Source organism: Bos indicus, chromosome 13 (genome assembly GCF_029378745.1).
Source record: "Bos indicus isolate NIAB-ARS_2022 breed Sahiwal x Tharparkar chromosome 13, NIAB-ARS_B.indTharparkar_mat_pri_1.0, whole genome shotgun sequence".
Taxonomy (NCBI): domain Eukaryota; kingdom Metazoa; phylum Chordata; class Mammalia; order Artiodactyla; family Bovidae; genus Bos; species Bos indicus.
Genome location: NC_091772.1, coordinates 11,798,158 through 11,814,853, shown reverse-complemented (window position 1 = coordinate 11,814,853; position 16,696 = coordinate 11,798,158). Strand labels below are relative to the sequence as shown.

At 49.3% G+C, this 16,696-nt stretch overlaps 1 protein-coding gene across 4 annotated transcripts in view; it reads left to right on the top strand.

The window, feature by feature from the left end:
* Window positions 1-16,696, top strand: part of CAMK1D (calcium/calmodulin dependent protein kinase ID) — a 475,082-nt gene that overhangs the window by 77,729 nt on the left and 380,657 nt on the right. For 2 of the 4 annotated variants that reach the window (XM_070801980.1, XM_070801981.1), the window contains exon 1: window positions 2,477-2,957. The exons of 1 other annotated variant lie outside the window; for it this stretch is intronic. In XM_070801980.1, coding sequence (XP_070658081.1) covers window positions 2,866-2,957 — 92 coding nt within the window. In that variant the 5' untranslated portion in view covers window positions 2,477-2,865. Of the gene's footprint in view, window positions 1-2,476; window positions 2,958-16,696 lie in introns of those variants that run through there. One more of the 4 variants, XM_070801978.1, reaches the window with a different exon arrangement.

The following is a 16,696-nucleotide window of genomic DNA, read 5'->3' as shown; positions in this document are numbered from 1 at the left end:
GTGGTAAAGAACCCGCCTGCCTATGCAGACCTAAGAGATGGGAGTTCGATCCCTGGGTCAGGAAGATCCCGGGGAAGACACACAGCAACCCACTCCAGTACTCTTTCCTGGACAATCCCATGGACAGAGGAGCCTGGCGGGCTACAGTCAAGACTGAAGCGACTTAGCGTGCATGCACATGGAAAATTCAAAATAAACATAAAGCTCCCTATAGCACTTCCAATGGTACAACGCTTCTTTAGCATCACCACTTCTTTAGTTCTGTGGACAAAAGCTGAGACTGAGGATTGTTCCCGTGCGCTCTTGTGGCACGATAATCTGTAGGCAAGGAGCAAGAGTGAAACAGGGAAGAACTGGTTAAAAAGTGCCAGGACGGGAAAAGAGCGAAAAAGGATGAACACATGTATAGGGCGGGTAAGGGATATGTCCCTTGGGATCTTAGTCATGCCTGGCTCCTACTCTTCTTACTGCCTAACCTTTGACCCCAATAGACGATAGTATAGTTCTTTAAACATATTTCTTATTGGCGTGGTGCTGTTTGCCTTTGGTGACAGGCCCCAACTTTGAGAGGTTAGTAATTCACGGTGGAATTTGGGTTTGTCGATTTAGTCAGTTTCTAATAGCAAGATCCCCTATTTGCTCTCCCCAGCCTGGAGAGCCTTAAGCTGCTACTGCTGTTGCTGCTAAGTCGCTTCAGTCGTGTCCGACTCTGTGCGACCCCATAGACGGCAGCCCACCAGGCTCCCCTGTCCCTGGGATTCTCCAGGCAAGAACACTGGAGTGGGTTGCCATTTCCTTCTCCAATGCATGAAAGTGAAAAGTGAAAGTGAAGTCGCTCAGTCGTGTCCGACCCTCAGCGACCCCATGGACTGCAGCCTTCCAGGCTCCACCATCCATGGGATTTTCCAGGCAAGAGTACTGGAGTACTCTTGAGTACTGCCATTGCCTTCTCTGGAGCCTTAAGCTAACAGCCCCTGAAAGACAGAATCCAGCATACAGATGTGGGGGACTGGGCAGGCCAGGTTATCTTCCCACCTCCTTGGGTGAGGGAAAAGGTAGAGGCCGGGGTGGAGTCCAGACGGCTTTTGGGAGGGCAGTAGGCCTGCATCCAGCCTGTCAGAACGAGGAGGAAGGTGCTAGATAAGTTTTCAGGCAGTAGAATTTTTCCACCTTTCACAGTGAAATTGGAACAGTCCTGGGAAAATGGGACAGGTGTCAGCAATCAAGACATAAGGCTGTTTATCCAACTCAGTCGAGGGGCCCTCAGGGAGTGATAGTCTTTATATGAAGAAAACTACAATTTTTGGAAACAAGAGATAGTCCCCGCAGGTTGAGGATGGGCATCCGCACGTGGATTGCCCTCTGACAGGTGGACACGGAAGAATGGGCAGTCAGAGTGCAACTCGGACATGAAAGGCCAGGGGAGGCGGGTGGTGAGCTCTGGGTGCGTTTCTCCAGTCTGTTGGAAAAGCTATTTCCAGGTATACGCCCTAAGACAGGGTGCCCTACTAAACCCGCCGCAGCCGGGGTACGAGGGGCAGCCCTCCTGGCGAGGAGGGTGTGGGGCAAAGCTTCCCTTTCCTCTAGGTTTTGGCCGCTGGAGAGAGACCAAGAGAAGCCGAGCTGGAGCAAAGGCCGGTCCAGGCCCGCCCAGGCCCGCTCCAGCCCCAGGCCTGAGGTAGCCTGGGCGGTGCACGGAGCCCGAATCCACCCGCCGCCCGGCCGCCAGATAACCCCGGTAGTAAAGCTCCCCAAGGGAAAACGATGCAGCGCCTGGCACGCCCTGCGCGTCCCCGGCTCCAGGGCTCCCGGCTCCCTCCTCGCTGCGTGGCCCCCTCCCCCGGCCGTAATTGGACTCGAGCGCCGATTTTGGTGCAATGCGAATTAGCTCCAGTCGCCAAGTCGTGAGGCTCCGGGAGCGTCAGCCACCGGCCGGCGCCTCGCGGCCGGAGTCAACGCCCACCTCCGCCAGCATCCCCGCCGCCGCCTTTCGTCGCCATAACAACCGGCCCCCGCCCAGCCCCGCGCCGCGCCGGGACGCCCGGGGAGGACGCCCCCGCCCTTGGCGCCCCGCATCCGGGCGGCCTTGCACCCCCGCCCCCTTCCAGCCGCGTCCAAGCGCAGCGCAGAGGCGCCCCCTCCCGCCGCTAGGGAGGAAAGCCCTCGCGCCCCCGAGACTTGACTTGGCAGAATTAATTAGGCAGCCCCGGAGGGCCGGGGTCCTTCAGCAAGCTCCTCGGCTTCCACACCTGCCCGGGTTCCCTGCACCTGCCCTTTCCCGGGCTCCAGGGCTCGCGCGGCGGCTGGGAGTGTGACCGGGCGGCGACGGCGGTGCCCCCGCGCCCGGGGCACGGCGCTCCCGGGGAGCAGGACATCCCCGAAGGCGGCAGCGCGCGGGAGGCGGGGAGGCGGGAGGCGGCCGGGGAGCACGGAGAGGGCGGGGAGCCCGCGGGAGGAGGAGGGGGGAGGGAGCAGGGCGGGCGGCGGGGAGGGAGGAGAAGGGAGGCAAGAAAGTAGCAGAAAGTGAGGCTGGCAGCCGGCAGCAAAGGAGCCCGGCGCGCGGCGGCAGGAAGTCTGTGCCCAAGACGCGCAGAAATAAGAGCCAGGGAGGGACCGCGGCGGCGAGAGTGAAAGAGGAAACTGCAGAAGAGGAAGCCCTGCCGCAGCACAAAGTCTCCTCGGCTCCCGCGCCGAGCATCCCCGCGCCGCCCGCCCAGCCCTCCTGGACCGGCGCGCCGCCGCCCGCGCCTCCGCTGCACCCGCGCCGCCGCCCCCCGGTGCCCCCTCCTCGCGCGCCCACCCCGGCCCCCTGCGCCCCTGGCCGCTCAGCCTCGCCGCCCTCCGCGCACGCCGCCCTCGTCTGCCATGGCCCGGGAGAACGGCGAGAGCAGCTCCTCCTGGAAAAAGCAAGCTGAAGACATCAAGAAAATCTTCGAGTTCAAGGAGACCCTCGGAACGTAAGTGGGGAGCGGGGAGAAGAGGGTGGAGGTGGCAGCGGCCGCGGGTGCAGAGGTGGCTCTCGCTGCCACCGCCGCCGTCGCCGCCACCGCGGCAGGAACCAGAGGGTCGCCGCGTCCTCATTGTCCAGTTCTCGGCTCTCCGGAGCCCCCCGCGTGCCCGCCGCGTGGGTCTGCGCCCCGCGTGCACGAGTGGGCGCCGCGCGGGGGCGGGGGGGACCCTGGGATTTCACTTTTCACTTCCCTGACACCGCCGCCCTCTCGACTCATTCTCCCCACGCGTGACTGTGGGCTGAGCATGGTGGATATTCCTGTTTACCGGCTGCGTGCGTCTACTCACCGTGTGCACGGGCGCACCGTGTCGGCGAGAGACGTGGTCACGAGGAAATCCGGCTCCGGGCATTCCCATTTCTGTTCTAACATCATGTATTCTTAGAGAATTGACATCCGCACGTACTCGATGTAGGCAAGACTTTGGATGGCCGCGCGATTAGGGAAGGGAGGAATTTCGCAGTGTGCAGGGTCACGTGTGGGCCGAGCCTTACCTGAGCGTCAGTCCATTTCACCAGGCTCAGCAGCACACGCTGGAGTGCGGGTCACCAAGGAGGGTCCGCGAGGGTCGCTGTACCCACGGTTCCTTTCCAGGGCTGTGTGTAGTCCGAGGCTGGTGGCTGATCTCAAGAAAGCAGAAATAACCAGAAGTCGATGTCAGGAAGGCTCAAGCATGTGCAGCTCCATTCAGCTGCTGTTCCTTTTCTGCCCAAGAGTTGGTTTTTGTTTGTTTTGTTTCGAAGCGCCTCAGAATAGGTAGGGAGACTGATACTGAAAGAGGATCGGTTGCCGCTGGAAGAACCTGGAGTTGGAGTTATTGCCTCCCCTCATGTGATCAGTATGTAAGCATATATATTCACACACATACGTGCTGTATGAGCCGAACATTTTGCAGGGGTTCATGGAGGTGTTGGTCAAGCTGATAAGAGAAAGAGGAGGTGTTTCATAAGACAAATTAGGGTGCTCTTCTTTCCTGCCTTCTTAATCCCCTTTTACTTGTCATTGTGGTTGGTTTGCTTTTCCAGAACCATATTTTCAAACCCAGATTGTTTTCTGCCCCATACTCAGGATCCACTGAGTTGTTTGGTCATTTTCCCTCCCCACCCCAATATCTGAAGTGGGTCCCCCAAAGCCAAGTTTTGAAGCATCCCTCCATGCTTCTGATCCTGGGTATGCACACTTACCTAGAATGAGAATAGGGTCTCCCAGATTTTGTGCTCACTTCAGGTACCCAGTCTACCTGTGGGTGTAGGCTTTTTGTCTTTGTTGGAAAGAAAACAGAGCTTTGCGTTTTCATAGAGAGGGGCTTGGTGCTGCCTCTTAGCACGGGCAGGTAAGGGGTGAGGTTTGGTCAGGACTTTAGAAAATTACCCTTGAGGTTTATTTGGGTTTGGGGCAGTGACTTTGAGATGGTTAAGTTGCTGAGAAAGAAGAAGCGTGTCCTTTGTGGTCATCCTGAGAATGCTCATGTGGCTGAGGATGAGGGGGCTGGAGAGAGAGGAGTCCTAAGGTAGGAAAATGCGTTGCTTGGCGCATCCTCACCGGAACTCCTGGAGCTGGTCCCTCCGCCTGCAGCTTCCAGACAAACAGATGTAACCTCCCCTGACTGTCTCCTGCTCCCCAGGAGAGCCCTGAGGCTGTACCTCTTCAGTGGTCTGGGATGCTCAGCCCAGTGAGCTGTGGCTTCACTGAGTGGCTCTACTGTGGTCGGCACTGTTTGAGGATGATTGTGGTGGTTCCACTTCTGGGCAGGATGGGGACTTGCTTGATGGGTGCCGAAAAGAACATAGAGCTCTTGCAAAACAGCCTCTTGAACTCTGGCCAAGTTCCCCTTAGAACCTGGGGATGGGTCTCTGTTAGGATTCCAAAGCTTTGCTTTCTGTCTTAGAAAGGGTTCTTTGAAGAGGAGCTTCAGGCTATGGTTCCTTCCTGCTGGCAGGAGTTCTCTAAGAGCAAAACACAAACAATAAAATGATCAAAATGTTTTCACTCAATAGCATGGTGATAATAATAATAGTAGTAGTAATTGTAGGTGACTTTATTAAATGAATACCAAGTACCAGTTGATACCTTAAGTGCCTTATGGGTATTAACTCATTTTATTCTTATGATAACCTGATGAGGTATGTACAGTTATCCCCACTTGGCAGATGGGAAGACTGAGGCAAAGAGAATTAAGTGACCTGCTAAACAGGAGCTACTTATTAAGTGGAGCTGATACTCAAATCTAGGCAGAACAACTTATGATTATGCATATGGGATTGAGCCACTCTGTGGATTATGTAACAGCAAATGTTAATAATTTGACTAACTTTTGTATTTAGAAGGCTAATTTTAACATTAAAGAATTATATTAATTTTAATATTAAGTTAAAACATAATCACAGGGTAACCTGTCATCCAGACATGTAACTTGTCAAAGCTTTTGGATTATCAACATCTTTTTGTCTCTTGGACTTTCTAGAAGTTGTCCAAAATTCAGGGTTCCTGTTTCCCCCTGGGGCCAAGTCCAGCAACCTTAGCTTGAGTCTAAATAGATGTCACTTCTACTCCTATCAGTGTGAATTTTGAGTTTGGGGTCTTGTTTGCGGTGAAACCTAGCATCAGTCAAGGGCTTCAACACTAACAATTGGAATTCATTTCCAAGGTACTCTGCAAGCCCATTTTGTCACACTTTTACCATATGCCTTTAAGATCCTAAGGCAGGAAAGCCCTTCCAGCAGACAGATTGTCAGCTGTTAAAATGCCTTTGAAAAAGCATTGTAAAGACCCAAGGAGCACCCACTTGGCCAGATCTTGTAATCTGATATTTGGCTGCCTGGTTCAGGTACCTTTCCCTGTGGAGCAGAAGGTTTACTGTTGAAGGCCAAAGGGTCACGCCATTTAGATTGTGTGGTTAGCAGGACCTTGTTGGAGGGTGAGTGGCAAATGAGAGTGAAGGCTGGCCTCGAGGGTGGGAAAAGAGCTGGAGGAAGCAAAGGTCAGTGTAGGGGAAAGGACCCACTGGGTGGTTTGGACCTGGGTTTTCTGATACACCCCTGAGCCAGGCTTCCGGAGAAACCTCTTAACTTGTTGCCTTCGGTGTGTCTTCCTTTGAAAGGAAATCCCAGGGCCTAACCCTACCTTCAAACAAGGTGGGACGTCTTAAATACTGTTTATTAATCAACGCCATGTTTTCAGATCCCTGGTACCCCAAATAAATGAGACCACATAAATGTTGTGTAACAGCAATTAAGAGTGATAAACATTTCTTTTTTATCACTCTTTAAACATTAAGAGTGATAAACATTTCTGTGGTGTGTTTGCTGAGGCCATTCAGGCCATCTCTACCATAGGCAGATGTCTTTCCACGTCTTCTAAACCAAGAAAATGAAAATAGGCCATCTGAAGAAGGATATGGATGGGAAGAAAGCTTTGACCATGGTGTGCAGAAATTACCCCAGACTTATGGAGGTGGCTTCTATAATTTCCATACCATGAAAGGCATCTGAACAGAAAAGACCTTGATAGTTGGCACAGAATGGTTCTTCCAGTACACCTTCTTTCCCCTGGAGTAGAGAAATGGCACGTCCTAGAAAACAGACATTCATCTCTGCAGGGTATGAATACATGCTTTTCTTACAGACCAAACATTTTGTGTTGAAATAATTGCTGTTTGAGGGGGCTAGAGCGGGCACCAGGGAGGTCTTGGGCCTGGGTTCAAGGTCTGGCTCAGCCACTGGTCAGGTGTGTGGCCTGTGAGCTACTTGATCATTTGTCCACATGACTGGTCTTAGCTTCTGCTGCTGCTGCTAAGTCGCTTCAGTCATGTCTGACTCTGTGTGACCCCGTAGACGGCAGCCCACCGGGCTCCCCCGTCCCTGGGATTCTCCAGGCAAGAACACTGGAGTGGGTTGCCATTTCCTTCTCCGATGCATGAAAGGGAAAAGTGAAATTGAAGTCGCTCAGTTCTATCTGACTTTTCGCGATCCCATGGACTGCAGCCCACCAGGCTCCTCCATCCATGGGATTTTCCAGGCAAGAGTACTGGAGTGGGGTGCCATTGCCTTCTCCGGGTCTTAGCTTCATCACCTGTCAAATCAGAGGGGCAGAGAAGATGGGATGATTTTCAAGTGCTCTTACAACCTTAAGGTTTTTTGGCTTGTCTGGGTAAGAGAGGCACTCACTATAATTTTCTGGTAGCTTTCATGTGTAGCTAGGACAGCTTGGTCCATTTGGAGGGACATTTTTATGCCCAGGCTAGTAGCAAAGTGACATAGCTCAGGGCAGGAATTCTTACCCCACTTGATGTCAGTAGCACAATGCCTTTGCTTCTTCATGAAATGAGTGCCTGCTGGGTGCTGCTTTAGGAAGAGTATAAATAGAAATTCCTGTGAGGCCAGCACTGTCTTTTCTCACTAGTATCATACTTACATGCTTTTTTCTGAAATTGCTCAGTCAATACACCTGTTGAGGACACGTGATTGATTTATCTGAAGGCCTGGGTAGAAAACAGACTCACCTGTTCTTTTCGGGTTGTAGAGTGGTGGTGTATGGATATTGGGGGAGGGGGAGATTGCAGATCTCCTCCTGGTGATTTGTGTATTTGGCTGTTTTGAGAGTATTTGTTCTGGGACTACTCACAGTTGTAGAGTCTGGGAGAAGCATTTGAAAGAATGCTCCTCCAAGAGGAGCAGAGAGGGGTGGGCAACCCTGAGAGTTCTCCTAGAGGGTATTCCAGATGCAGTATTGGTTAGAAGTTTGCATGTCTCAGCCCTCTGTTTGAGGCATGATATAAATTCAGCCTGTTGTACATTTAAAAATATTGATCAAACACCTGCTATATTCTAGGTACTGATGGGGGTGAGTACAGCAGAGAACAGGCAGACACAAATGCCTGCTTTCCTGGAGCTCACATTTCTTTCTCATTCTCTGGTGAGGAAGCCAGAAAATGAAAAATATGAATCAGGAAAATGAAGAGTATGTTACATAGTAGACACGTTAGGGAGAGAAATAAACCAGGGAAATGGGATTTTCTAGGGCGGGAGCAGGGGTAGGGTGGGGTGGGGTGATGGGAGCTTGAATAGGGTAGCCAGGGAGGGCCTGGCCCAGAAGCTAATCTGTGGATAAAGACCTGAAGAGATGAAGGTAGAATGTTCCAGTTGAAGGGAACAGCAAGGGCTGAGGGCCTGAGTGGGAGCAGGCCTGGTGTTTTCAAGGCCCAGCTTCAAGGAGGCTTGTGTGTCTGAAAGTGAGTGAGCATCAGGAGGAGCTTTGGAGCTGAGGGGACACAGGTGTGAGGTGTGGAGCTGGGGGAGGGTTGGTCAAGGTTGCCAAAGGGCCTTGAAAGTGACAATGTTAGCGCTCAGTCGTGTCTTACTCTGCAACCCCATGTTGCAGCCCAACAGGCTCCTCTGTCCATGGGATTCTCCAGGCAAGAATACTGGAGTGGGTTACCATTCCCTTGTCCGGGGATCTTCCTGACCCAGGGATTGAACCCTGCATTGCAGGCAGATTCTTTACTGTCTGAGGCACCAGGGAAGTTCTTGGTAATAGACTCTACTTTTGCTCTAGAGAAATAGGAAATGTTGAAGGGTTTTGAACAGAGGTGTACCTTGACATAACTTGGGTGTTTCCATCGTGGCCGCGGCTGCTGTGTTAAGAATGGACAGGCAGATTCAAGGGAAGAAGCAGGGAGACTAGCTTGGAGGCTATGGAAACAATTGCAGGGTGGAGAATGGTAGTGGAGGGCGGGGAGAGGGGGCAGCTCTGGAGGTGATGAGAAGTGGCTGGATTCTGGAAACATATGGAAGGAGAGCCAATAGGAGTCGTTGGTGGGTTGGGTGTGGCTGTGAGATTTGCCTGGCATTTGGGGTTGAGAGAGAGATACCACTTGTTGGTTTTGGTCAGTTTTTTTCCAAGAATTTTCTGAGCACCTGCTCTCTGAGCACAGCAGGGCTGTCTGTGTTCTGGGAAGCTCTTGGAAAGAGTTTGGAGGGAAAGCTCACATCCTTTGGGCTCCTGGGTTTTTCTTGTGAGGAACTCTTGGATTTGTTTATTTAGAAATTAAAAAAAAATGTTTTGGCCATGCCACAAGGCATGTGGTATCTTATTTCCCCAACCATGGATGGAACCTGTGCCCCCTGCATTGGAAGGGGCGTCTTAACCAGTAGACCGCCAGGGAGGTTCCCTGGGTCCCTTAGGTTTTTAGGCTAATCTATTTCTTTCCAAGAGCTTGTATTTGGGATGACTCTTGAAGTGTCTCGTTTTCTGTCACGGAAGGAGGTCATGATAGGCTTGACATTTGAGTAGTTGGATGAATTGCTTAACTTTCTGTGAAAATGCCATGTTTTGCCTCTAGAATTATCAATAGGAAGATCACTCTGACAGGTGGACCTATAACCTACAACTCTGCTACTTGATTTGTGAATGTATTTATTTTTATTTTTTAAATCTCCAACTTTATTTTTTGACTATACCATGTGACTTGCGGGATCTTCGTTCCCTGACCTGGGATTGAACCCGCACCCTGGGCAGCGAAAGCGCCAAGTCCTAACCATTGAACCACCAGGGAATTCCCTGATTTGAGAATTTAAAGCCCAAACATTCTATGAAAAATAATAAACATGAGAAACTCTTGCTACTTCTTTCTTTGATAGGATGTTTTGTGTTTAGAGAGGAAAAGCCAGAAGTTTTTCCTCTGTTTCGATAAAGATAACAAACTCTCATGGCTTTACAGATTAGTAGGGTGGAATTTGGGAAATTGAACTTTTTAGAGCTTGTTCCTGGAGGGGCTAATGAAGACTGTCTCTGGTAGAAATTTCCGGCTCAAACTTGGCAACCGAGTGGACAGTAATTAGACTTGGCAGGTGGACATTCGTGTTCTCTCAGGGGAGGATTTTAGGGGTTAACTTGTTGAGTTTTTCTTTGGCTAGGTCTCCATAAATCCCTTTAATCCTTCCTTTCCCCAAATAAATCTCCATAAATCCCCTTCAATCTTTCTCCTTCATCTCCTCCTCTCCTCTCTGGGAGGGCTTAGCATTGCTTAAGCAAGGGACTGTCACGTTATTGGTCAACTTACACCCACAAGGGTAGACCCGAGGACCTCATATTACCTCCAGTCCTCATCAGATTTTGCAGGAATAGCCAGAGAGCCCACAGCCCCTGGGACATGTTCCTTCATTTGAAGAAGGAGCCGCTTATGGGTGGCCAGCATGAAGCCTGGAGCCCTCATCAACAGATGCAAGTTTGTTTTCTGACTCAAGATGGTCCGTTCAGTGCACATGTGACAACGGGAAGAAACGTGGATCCTGGGAGACATGCCAACGTGACCTTCTTTCTCAGTTCACGTTGGGCACCTCCCTTTGACCCCCTGTGATGCAGGAGGTCACCTTTTCCTTGGGCTAGTTTTCTTAGATCCTGCTTGATTTTTTAAGATGTTTGTTATGCAGTATGTGGATTCCTCATGTTCGAACCAGACCAAATGGAGGCCACAGGCCAACTTCATTCCATGCCAAGTCCATTCCCTGTCTCCGGTGGTCGGCTATGAGTCTTGTGCTGTTTTTCTTCATATTTCAAATCCATTCAGAGGTGGAGGAATTCCACTTCTAGTTAACACCAAACCTTGAGGATAAGCCTATAAGACAGCGTTCTGACTGAGGCCAGGCCGGGAGGCACGGGGAGGCAGTGAACCATGATAGAAAGGCAGCGCCGGCACGGCCGTTCATACCTGTATCCCTCTTGGTACCCATCCTTCAACTTTCTGAGTTAAGATGGAGATGGAAGTTGCTGCCTGGTGGGATTTCTGTAAGGATTCAGTGATGCCTGTGAGGTGCCTGGCACAAGTGGGATTGAGTAAACAGCAACTGTCATCAAGTTCCAGTTGCCTTTAGCAGCTGTGGTGGAGGATGACTGGATATTCAGGGCCAGTGCTGTGAAAAACATGTCAGTATCTGCTGGAAATTTAAAAAAATATTTATGTATTTTGGGTGCACGATCTCTTAGCTGTGGCATGTGGGGTCTAGTTCCCTGACCAGGGATCAAACCTGGATCTCCTGCATTGGAAGGGTGGAGTCTTAGCTCCAGATCACCAGGGAAGTCCCTGTCTGTTGGAAATTGATTTTTGGAAGCTCCTGGCGTATAAATGCAGAACGGTGTATACGTAACCTCCCCCTTGAGTTGATTTAAGAAACTGACAGCAAGTCCTCAGTCAACCAGGGGGGAACATTCGCTGGATGTTCCACCCAGCTCAGTACTGAGCTGCTAAGAACGGAGGCTCTAAGTCCCCAGGACAGGGGTGCAAATCCTGGGTCCCCTGCTTTCCAGCCATATGGTTTTGGAAAAATTATTTCGCCATTCTCAGCCTTGTGCCCTCATCTGCACAACAGGGTAAGACTTGCACCCAGTCTAAGGGTTGCAGTGAACATTAGATGAGGGTGTATGAAAACCACTCAGGGCAGGACATGGCTGTAGATCTGTGTGCAGTAAGTGCTCCTTCTGTCTCTTTAACCTCTGTGGTGCTGACACACTGCTCCTCAGAGGTCACTTGCACACATCTGGAGGGTGCATTGCACCATCCAACACTTGCTTCCCACAGGAGGCTGGTTGGTTCACCTGGTGCTCCTGTTCAGCAAGAGACTCAGCCCCCAGCGTGTTCTGGGCCAGCTCGAGTGTTGAGTGACCTAGTTTGCTGTGTACACAGACTCATCCCTTCCCTGGGTTATCTCATCAGCTTTGTGTCTCTGCACCTCTCCCTGCACCCTGAGCTGTTTTTTTTTTTTCTTCAATCTATCTCTACATCAGCTTGTGCAAGAGCCTCTTCTAACTGCAGTTTCTGTTTTCTCCAGCAGCTCTTAGATCTTGATGCAGCTGTGGCCCTTCTTGCAGCTGAAAGGTGCTTCTCCTTTCTGGGAATGGCTTCAGTCTTTTCTGCTTTGCTTTCTTATTGAAAATAACATGAGGCTTGGAAGAATGAAGTAACTGGTCGATTACAGTGTTCCAAAATATCAGGGAGTTTTGTAAGTTTAAATTCTGTAGGTACTCAGTTTATTTTAATGCTGGAGAATTTAACAAAAAGGAACATTTCTAGGTATATACCACATGAACAGACATAACAGTTTATTCAGAATTATCCTTATCAGGATGTTTTAGACATGGACATGGGCAAACTCGGGGAGATGGTGAGGGGCAGGGAGGCCTGGCATGCTGCAAAGAGGCCTGGGGTTGCAAAGAGTCAGACACGACTTAGTGACTGAACAACAACATCCTTATCAGGGATTGTTGGATGGGGGATGGGAGATGATCTCAGAAGGTTAATTCCCCAGGTTGCAGGATGTAGGTATAACAGTTGGAGAGCTCATGTCTGAATCAGGTGAAATTCCTCATCTTTTTTTTTTTAATTGGAGTACAGTTGGTTTACAGTGTTGTGTTAGCTTCTGCTCTACAGCAAAGTGAATCAGCTATACATATACATCTACCCACTCTTTTTTGGATTTCCTTTCCATTTAAGTCCCTACAGAGCACTGAGTAGAGAGTACCCTGTGCTATACATTAGGATCTCATTAGTTATCTATTTTATGCACGGTATCAATAGTATATATATGTCAATCCCAATCTCCCAGTGCATCCCACCCTTTCCCCTTGGTATCCATACATTTGTTCTCTATGTCTGTGTCTCTGTTTCTGTCTTGCAAATAAGATCATTTATGCCATTTTTCTAGATTCCACATATATATATGTTAATATATGATATTTGTTTTTCTTTGAAATCCCTCATCTTAACTTCTCTGTTAGCCCTTTTGATGGCCAAACTGGATCTGGGGTCACAGTTTATTAGTATCTTTGCAACATGGTGAGCGGGGACAGAAAAGGCTTTTCAGCTGGACAGTGTCAACAGTTTTACTGGTGAGAGGCCCTCCTCTTGGACCTTTATAACCACGGCTCCCATCACTGAAATTGCTTTTACACCAAATCGGATTTGGGGCTATAAATGGAATCCTAAAGCTACCATATTCAATAAAATCTCGGACAGCCCCATTTTCAAGTGATGTTCCTGCCTGCCCCACGCACGAGGCTGTCCCCTCCTGCCAAGACCCATAGTGTTGTGGGGAAAAAGCAAGAAGGAAATGAAGCTGGGCTAAGCTGAGAGGTCTGGTGGGGTGATGGGGATGGCAGACACCCTAGGGCCCATGCCCCCCACCCCCAGGGCTTTTCCCGTTTCTTTAACCTTGATAAAAATGGCTGCTTGAAATTTGCCTTAAAACATTAGAAGATACAAATGCCTTGAAATAGGTTCAGAGATCAGCCATCTGTGGTATAAGTGATTTTAAAGAAAGTACTTTTTCTTCCCACGCCAAACTGATAAGAACTAGCAGTTTGGCTGGAAGACAGGAGGAAAGTAGGTAATTGTGGTTTTGGATCTTTAGTTGAGTGGGGGTTGGGGAGGCACAAATGAGTTAAAAACTGGAAAATTGAAGGCCAAGAGTGGCAAGGTGGAAGAGACATCCTAGGCCACTGACTGATAAAAAACTAGGTCCTAGGGACTTCCCCGGCAGTCCAGGGGTTAAGACTCTGCACTTCCACTGCAAGGGTCAAGGATTCAGGGAAGTAAGATTCAAACCACACACAGACACTAAGATTCAAGTCACACACACATATCCATAAAACAAAAAACAAAACTGGGTCCTAGACTGGCCTGGGCCCTAAAAGAGATGCGACTGTGGTGCTGCCTCTGTGACCACCCCCCCACCCCCCTCCTCCACCAGCACAGCCCATGTTCCCAGGAGCCCGCCACGACTGTTCACATTGTAATTTAGCCTCACGGGGCCTTGGTACTCAAGGCTTCTCTAGGCTTGAGCAGGGTCCCATGAGAGATTTCACTTTTCTTTGAAAATATGCCTTGAACTACCACAACCAAAAGCTGAAAGCGAACTTCTGGGGCAGACCTTGGATAAAAGTTGGGGCAGCCTATATGGGGATGCTGCTGCTGGGGTCCTCTCTGCGGCCAGTATCGATGGGGTTTGTGGTCCTAATCATTATAAAAAGCTGATGTTGACTTTTTAGGGCCCTTTTGGCTCCTTTGACAGCTGGGAAATAGAAGACCTTATGTTTGCAGGTGTGTGTTTTTAAACTGTGGCTAAAAAAATGCATAACCTAAAATTTACCATCTTAATGGTTTTTAAGTGGACAGTCCAGTGGCACTAAGGACATTCACGCTGTTGTGCAGCCTCCGCCTTCCCCATCTCAACCTTCTCATCTTCCCAAACTGAAGCTTTATCTCCACTAAACACTCACTCCCCATTTCCCCTCCCTCCCACTCCCAGCAGCCCCTATGCTACTTTCTGTCTCTATGAATTCAACTACCCTAGGTCCGTCCTATAGGTGGAATCAGATATTTTTTGTCATTTTGTGTCTAGCTTATTTTATTTGTCATAAGGTCCTCAAGGTTTATCCACATGGTAGCATGTGTCAGAATTGCCTTCCTTTTTAGGCAGAATAGTCTTTGATTGTGTGGCTAGACCACACTTTGTTTATTCATTCTTGATGGACACTTGGAGCTGCTTCCAGCTTTTGGGTTTTGTGAACAATGCTTTGTGAACATGGATGTACAGGTCCCTCCTCAAGTCCCTGCTTTCAGTTCTTTTGCTTCTTTCATTTCATACCCAGAAGTGGAATTGCTGGATCATGTAGTAATTTATGTTTCATTTTTTGAGGGACACGCATATAGTTTTCCACAGCTCTGTGGTGTTTTGTGGTTTTAAAGAGATGCGAACACCAGACCACCTGACCTGCCTCTTGAGAAACCTATATGCAGGTCAGGAAGCAACAGTTAGACCTGGACATGGAACAACAGACTGGTTCCAAATAGGAAAAGGAGTATGTCAAGGCTGTATATTGTCACCCTGCTTATTTAACTTATATGCAGAGTACATCATGAAAAACGCTGGGCTGGAGGAAGCACAAGCTGGAATCAAGATTGCTGGGAGAAATATCAATAACCTCAGATATGCAGATGACACCACACTTATGGCAGAAAGTGAAGAAGAACTAAAGAGCCTCTTGATGAAAGTGAAAGAAGAGAGTGAAAAAGTTGGCTTAAAGCTCAACATTCAGAAAACGAAGATCATGGCATCTGGTCCCCTCACCTCATGGCAAATAGATGGGGAAACAGTAGAAACAGTGGCTGACTTTATTTTTCTGGGCTCCAAAATCACTGCAGATGGTGATTGCAGCCATGAAATTAAAAAACTCTTGCTCCTTGGAAGGAAAGTTATGACCAATCTAGACAGCATATTGAAAAGCAGAGACATTACTTTGCCAACAAAGGTCCATCTAGTCAAGGCTGTGGTTTTTCCAGTAGTCATGTATGGGTGTGAGAGTTGGACTATAAAGAAAGTTGAGTGCCGAAGAACTGATGCTTTTGAACTATGGTGTTGGAGGAGACTCTTGAGAGTCCCTTGGGCTGCAAGGAGATCCAGCCAGTCCATCCTAAAGGAGATCCGTCCTGGGTGTTCATTGGAAGGACTGATGTTGAGGCTGAAACTCCAATACTTTGGCCACCTCATGCGAAGAGTTGACTCATTTGAAAAGACCCTGATGCTGGGAAAGATTGAGGAGAAGGAGGAGAAGGGGACAACAGAGGATGAGATGGTTGGATGGCATCACCAACTCAATGGACATGGGTTTGGGTGGACTCCAGGAGTTGGTGATGGACAGGGAGGCCTGGTGTGCCTGGTGTTCAAGGGATTGCAAAGAGTCGGACGTGACTGAGCGACTGAACTGAACTGAACTTTGCATTCATGATTCCTTCTGCATCTTAGGACAACCATGTAGTAGGGAGCAATCATGTGCTGCATCTTTCAGAAAAGAAAATGGAGGTTCAAGAGGTGAGGTGATTCTAGAGAAAAGGTTGCTAAGTGGTAGGTGGAGATTGGAGCATCTTCTGACTCCTAGTTCAGTTCTCTTCTTCCCATGTCATGCTGCTTACAGGCTGGTTAGTGGAGGCCGTGGGAACAGATACCTCCCCGTTCTGTGGATGTGGTGTGGTTAGGACCCGTTGGAGCCTGTTGGGTGTTGGTCAGCCAGCTCTGGCTTGTATCCCTGAACCACTTCAGGCTACCCCTGGTTCAACAACTGACTGCACAATTCTTGAATGAGGTTCTTCTGAGCATGTGTAAGTTGACTCAGCACAGTTCTGGAGGAAGCTGAGATCAGGAGTTCTGAGTTCAGTCCCAGCTCTGACATTTCCGAAGTGTGGATCCAGGACTTCCCTGATGGTCAAGTGGCTAAGACTCCGTGCTTCCGCTGCAGGAGGCAAGGGTTCAATCCCTAATTGCAGAACTAAGATCCTACATGCCGTGTGTCATGGCCAAAGAGAGAAATATAGACCCTTGGTGTTATCCTCTCTATGTCTGGATTACCTTGTTTGTTAAATGTGGATGATGACACCTGTTTCCATCACAGCCCTGTTGTAAGTCCTGAGGGGGGTAAGGTATGTGTAGCAAGGCTTTACACAAATAGAGGGTATTATTATGTTTTGAAGATTATAGCTTTATAATAGTCATTTCTCATAAACGTTGGTGTCATACATACTCTTTGGAACCTAGCTATCATCTTTTGGGCAGGGCTCCTAAGCAGTTGGGCCATAATCAGCCTTAACTCTGAAACCATCAACACAAAACCTGAAGTTTCGTAGTATATTTTATCTGGGC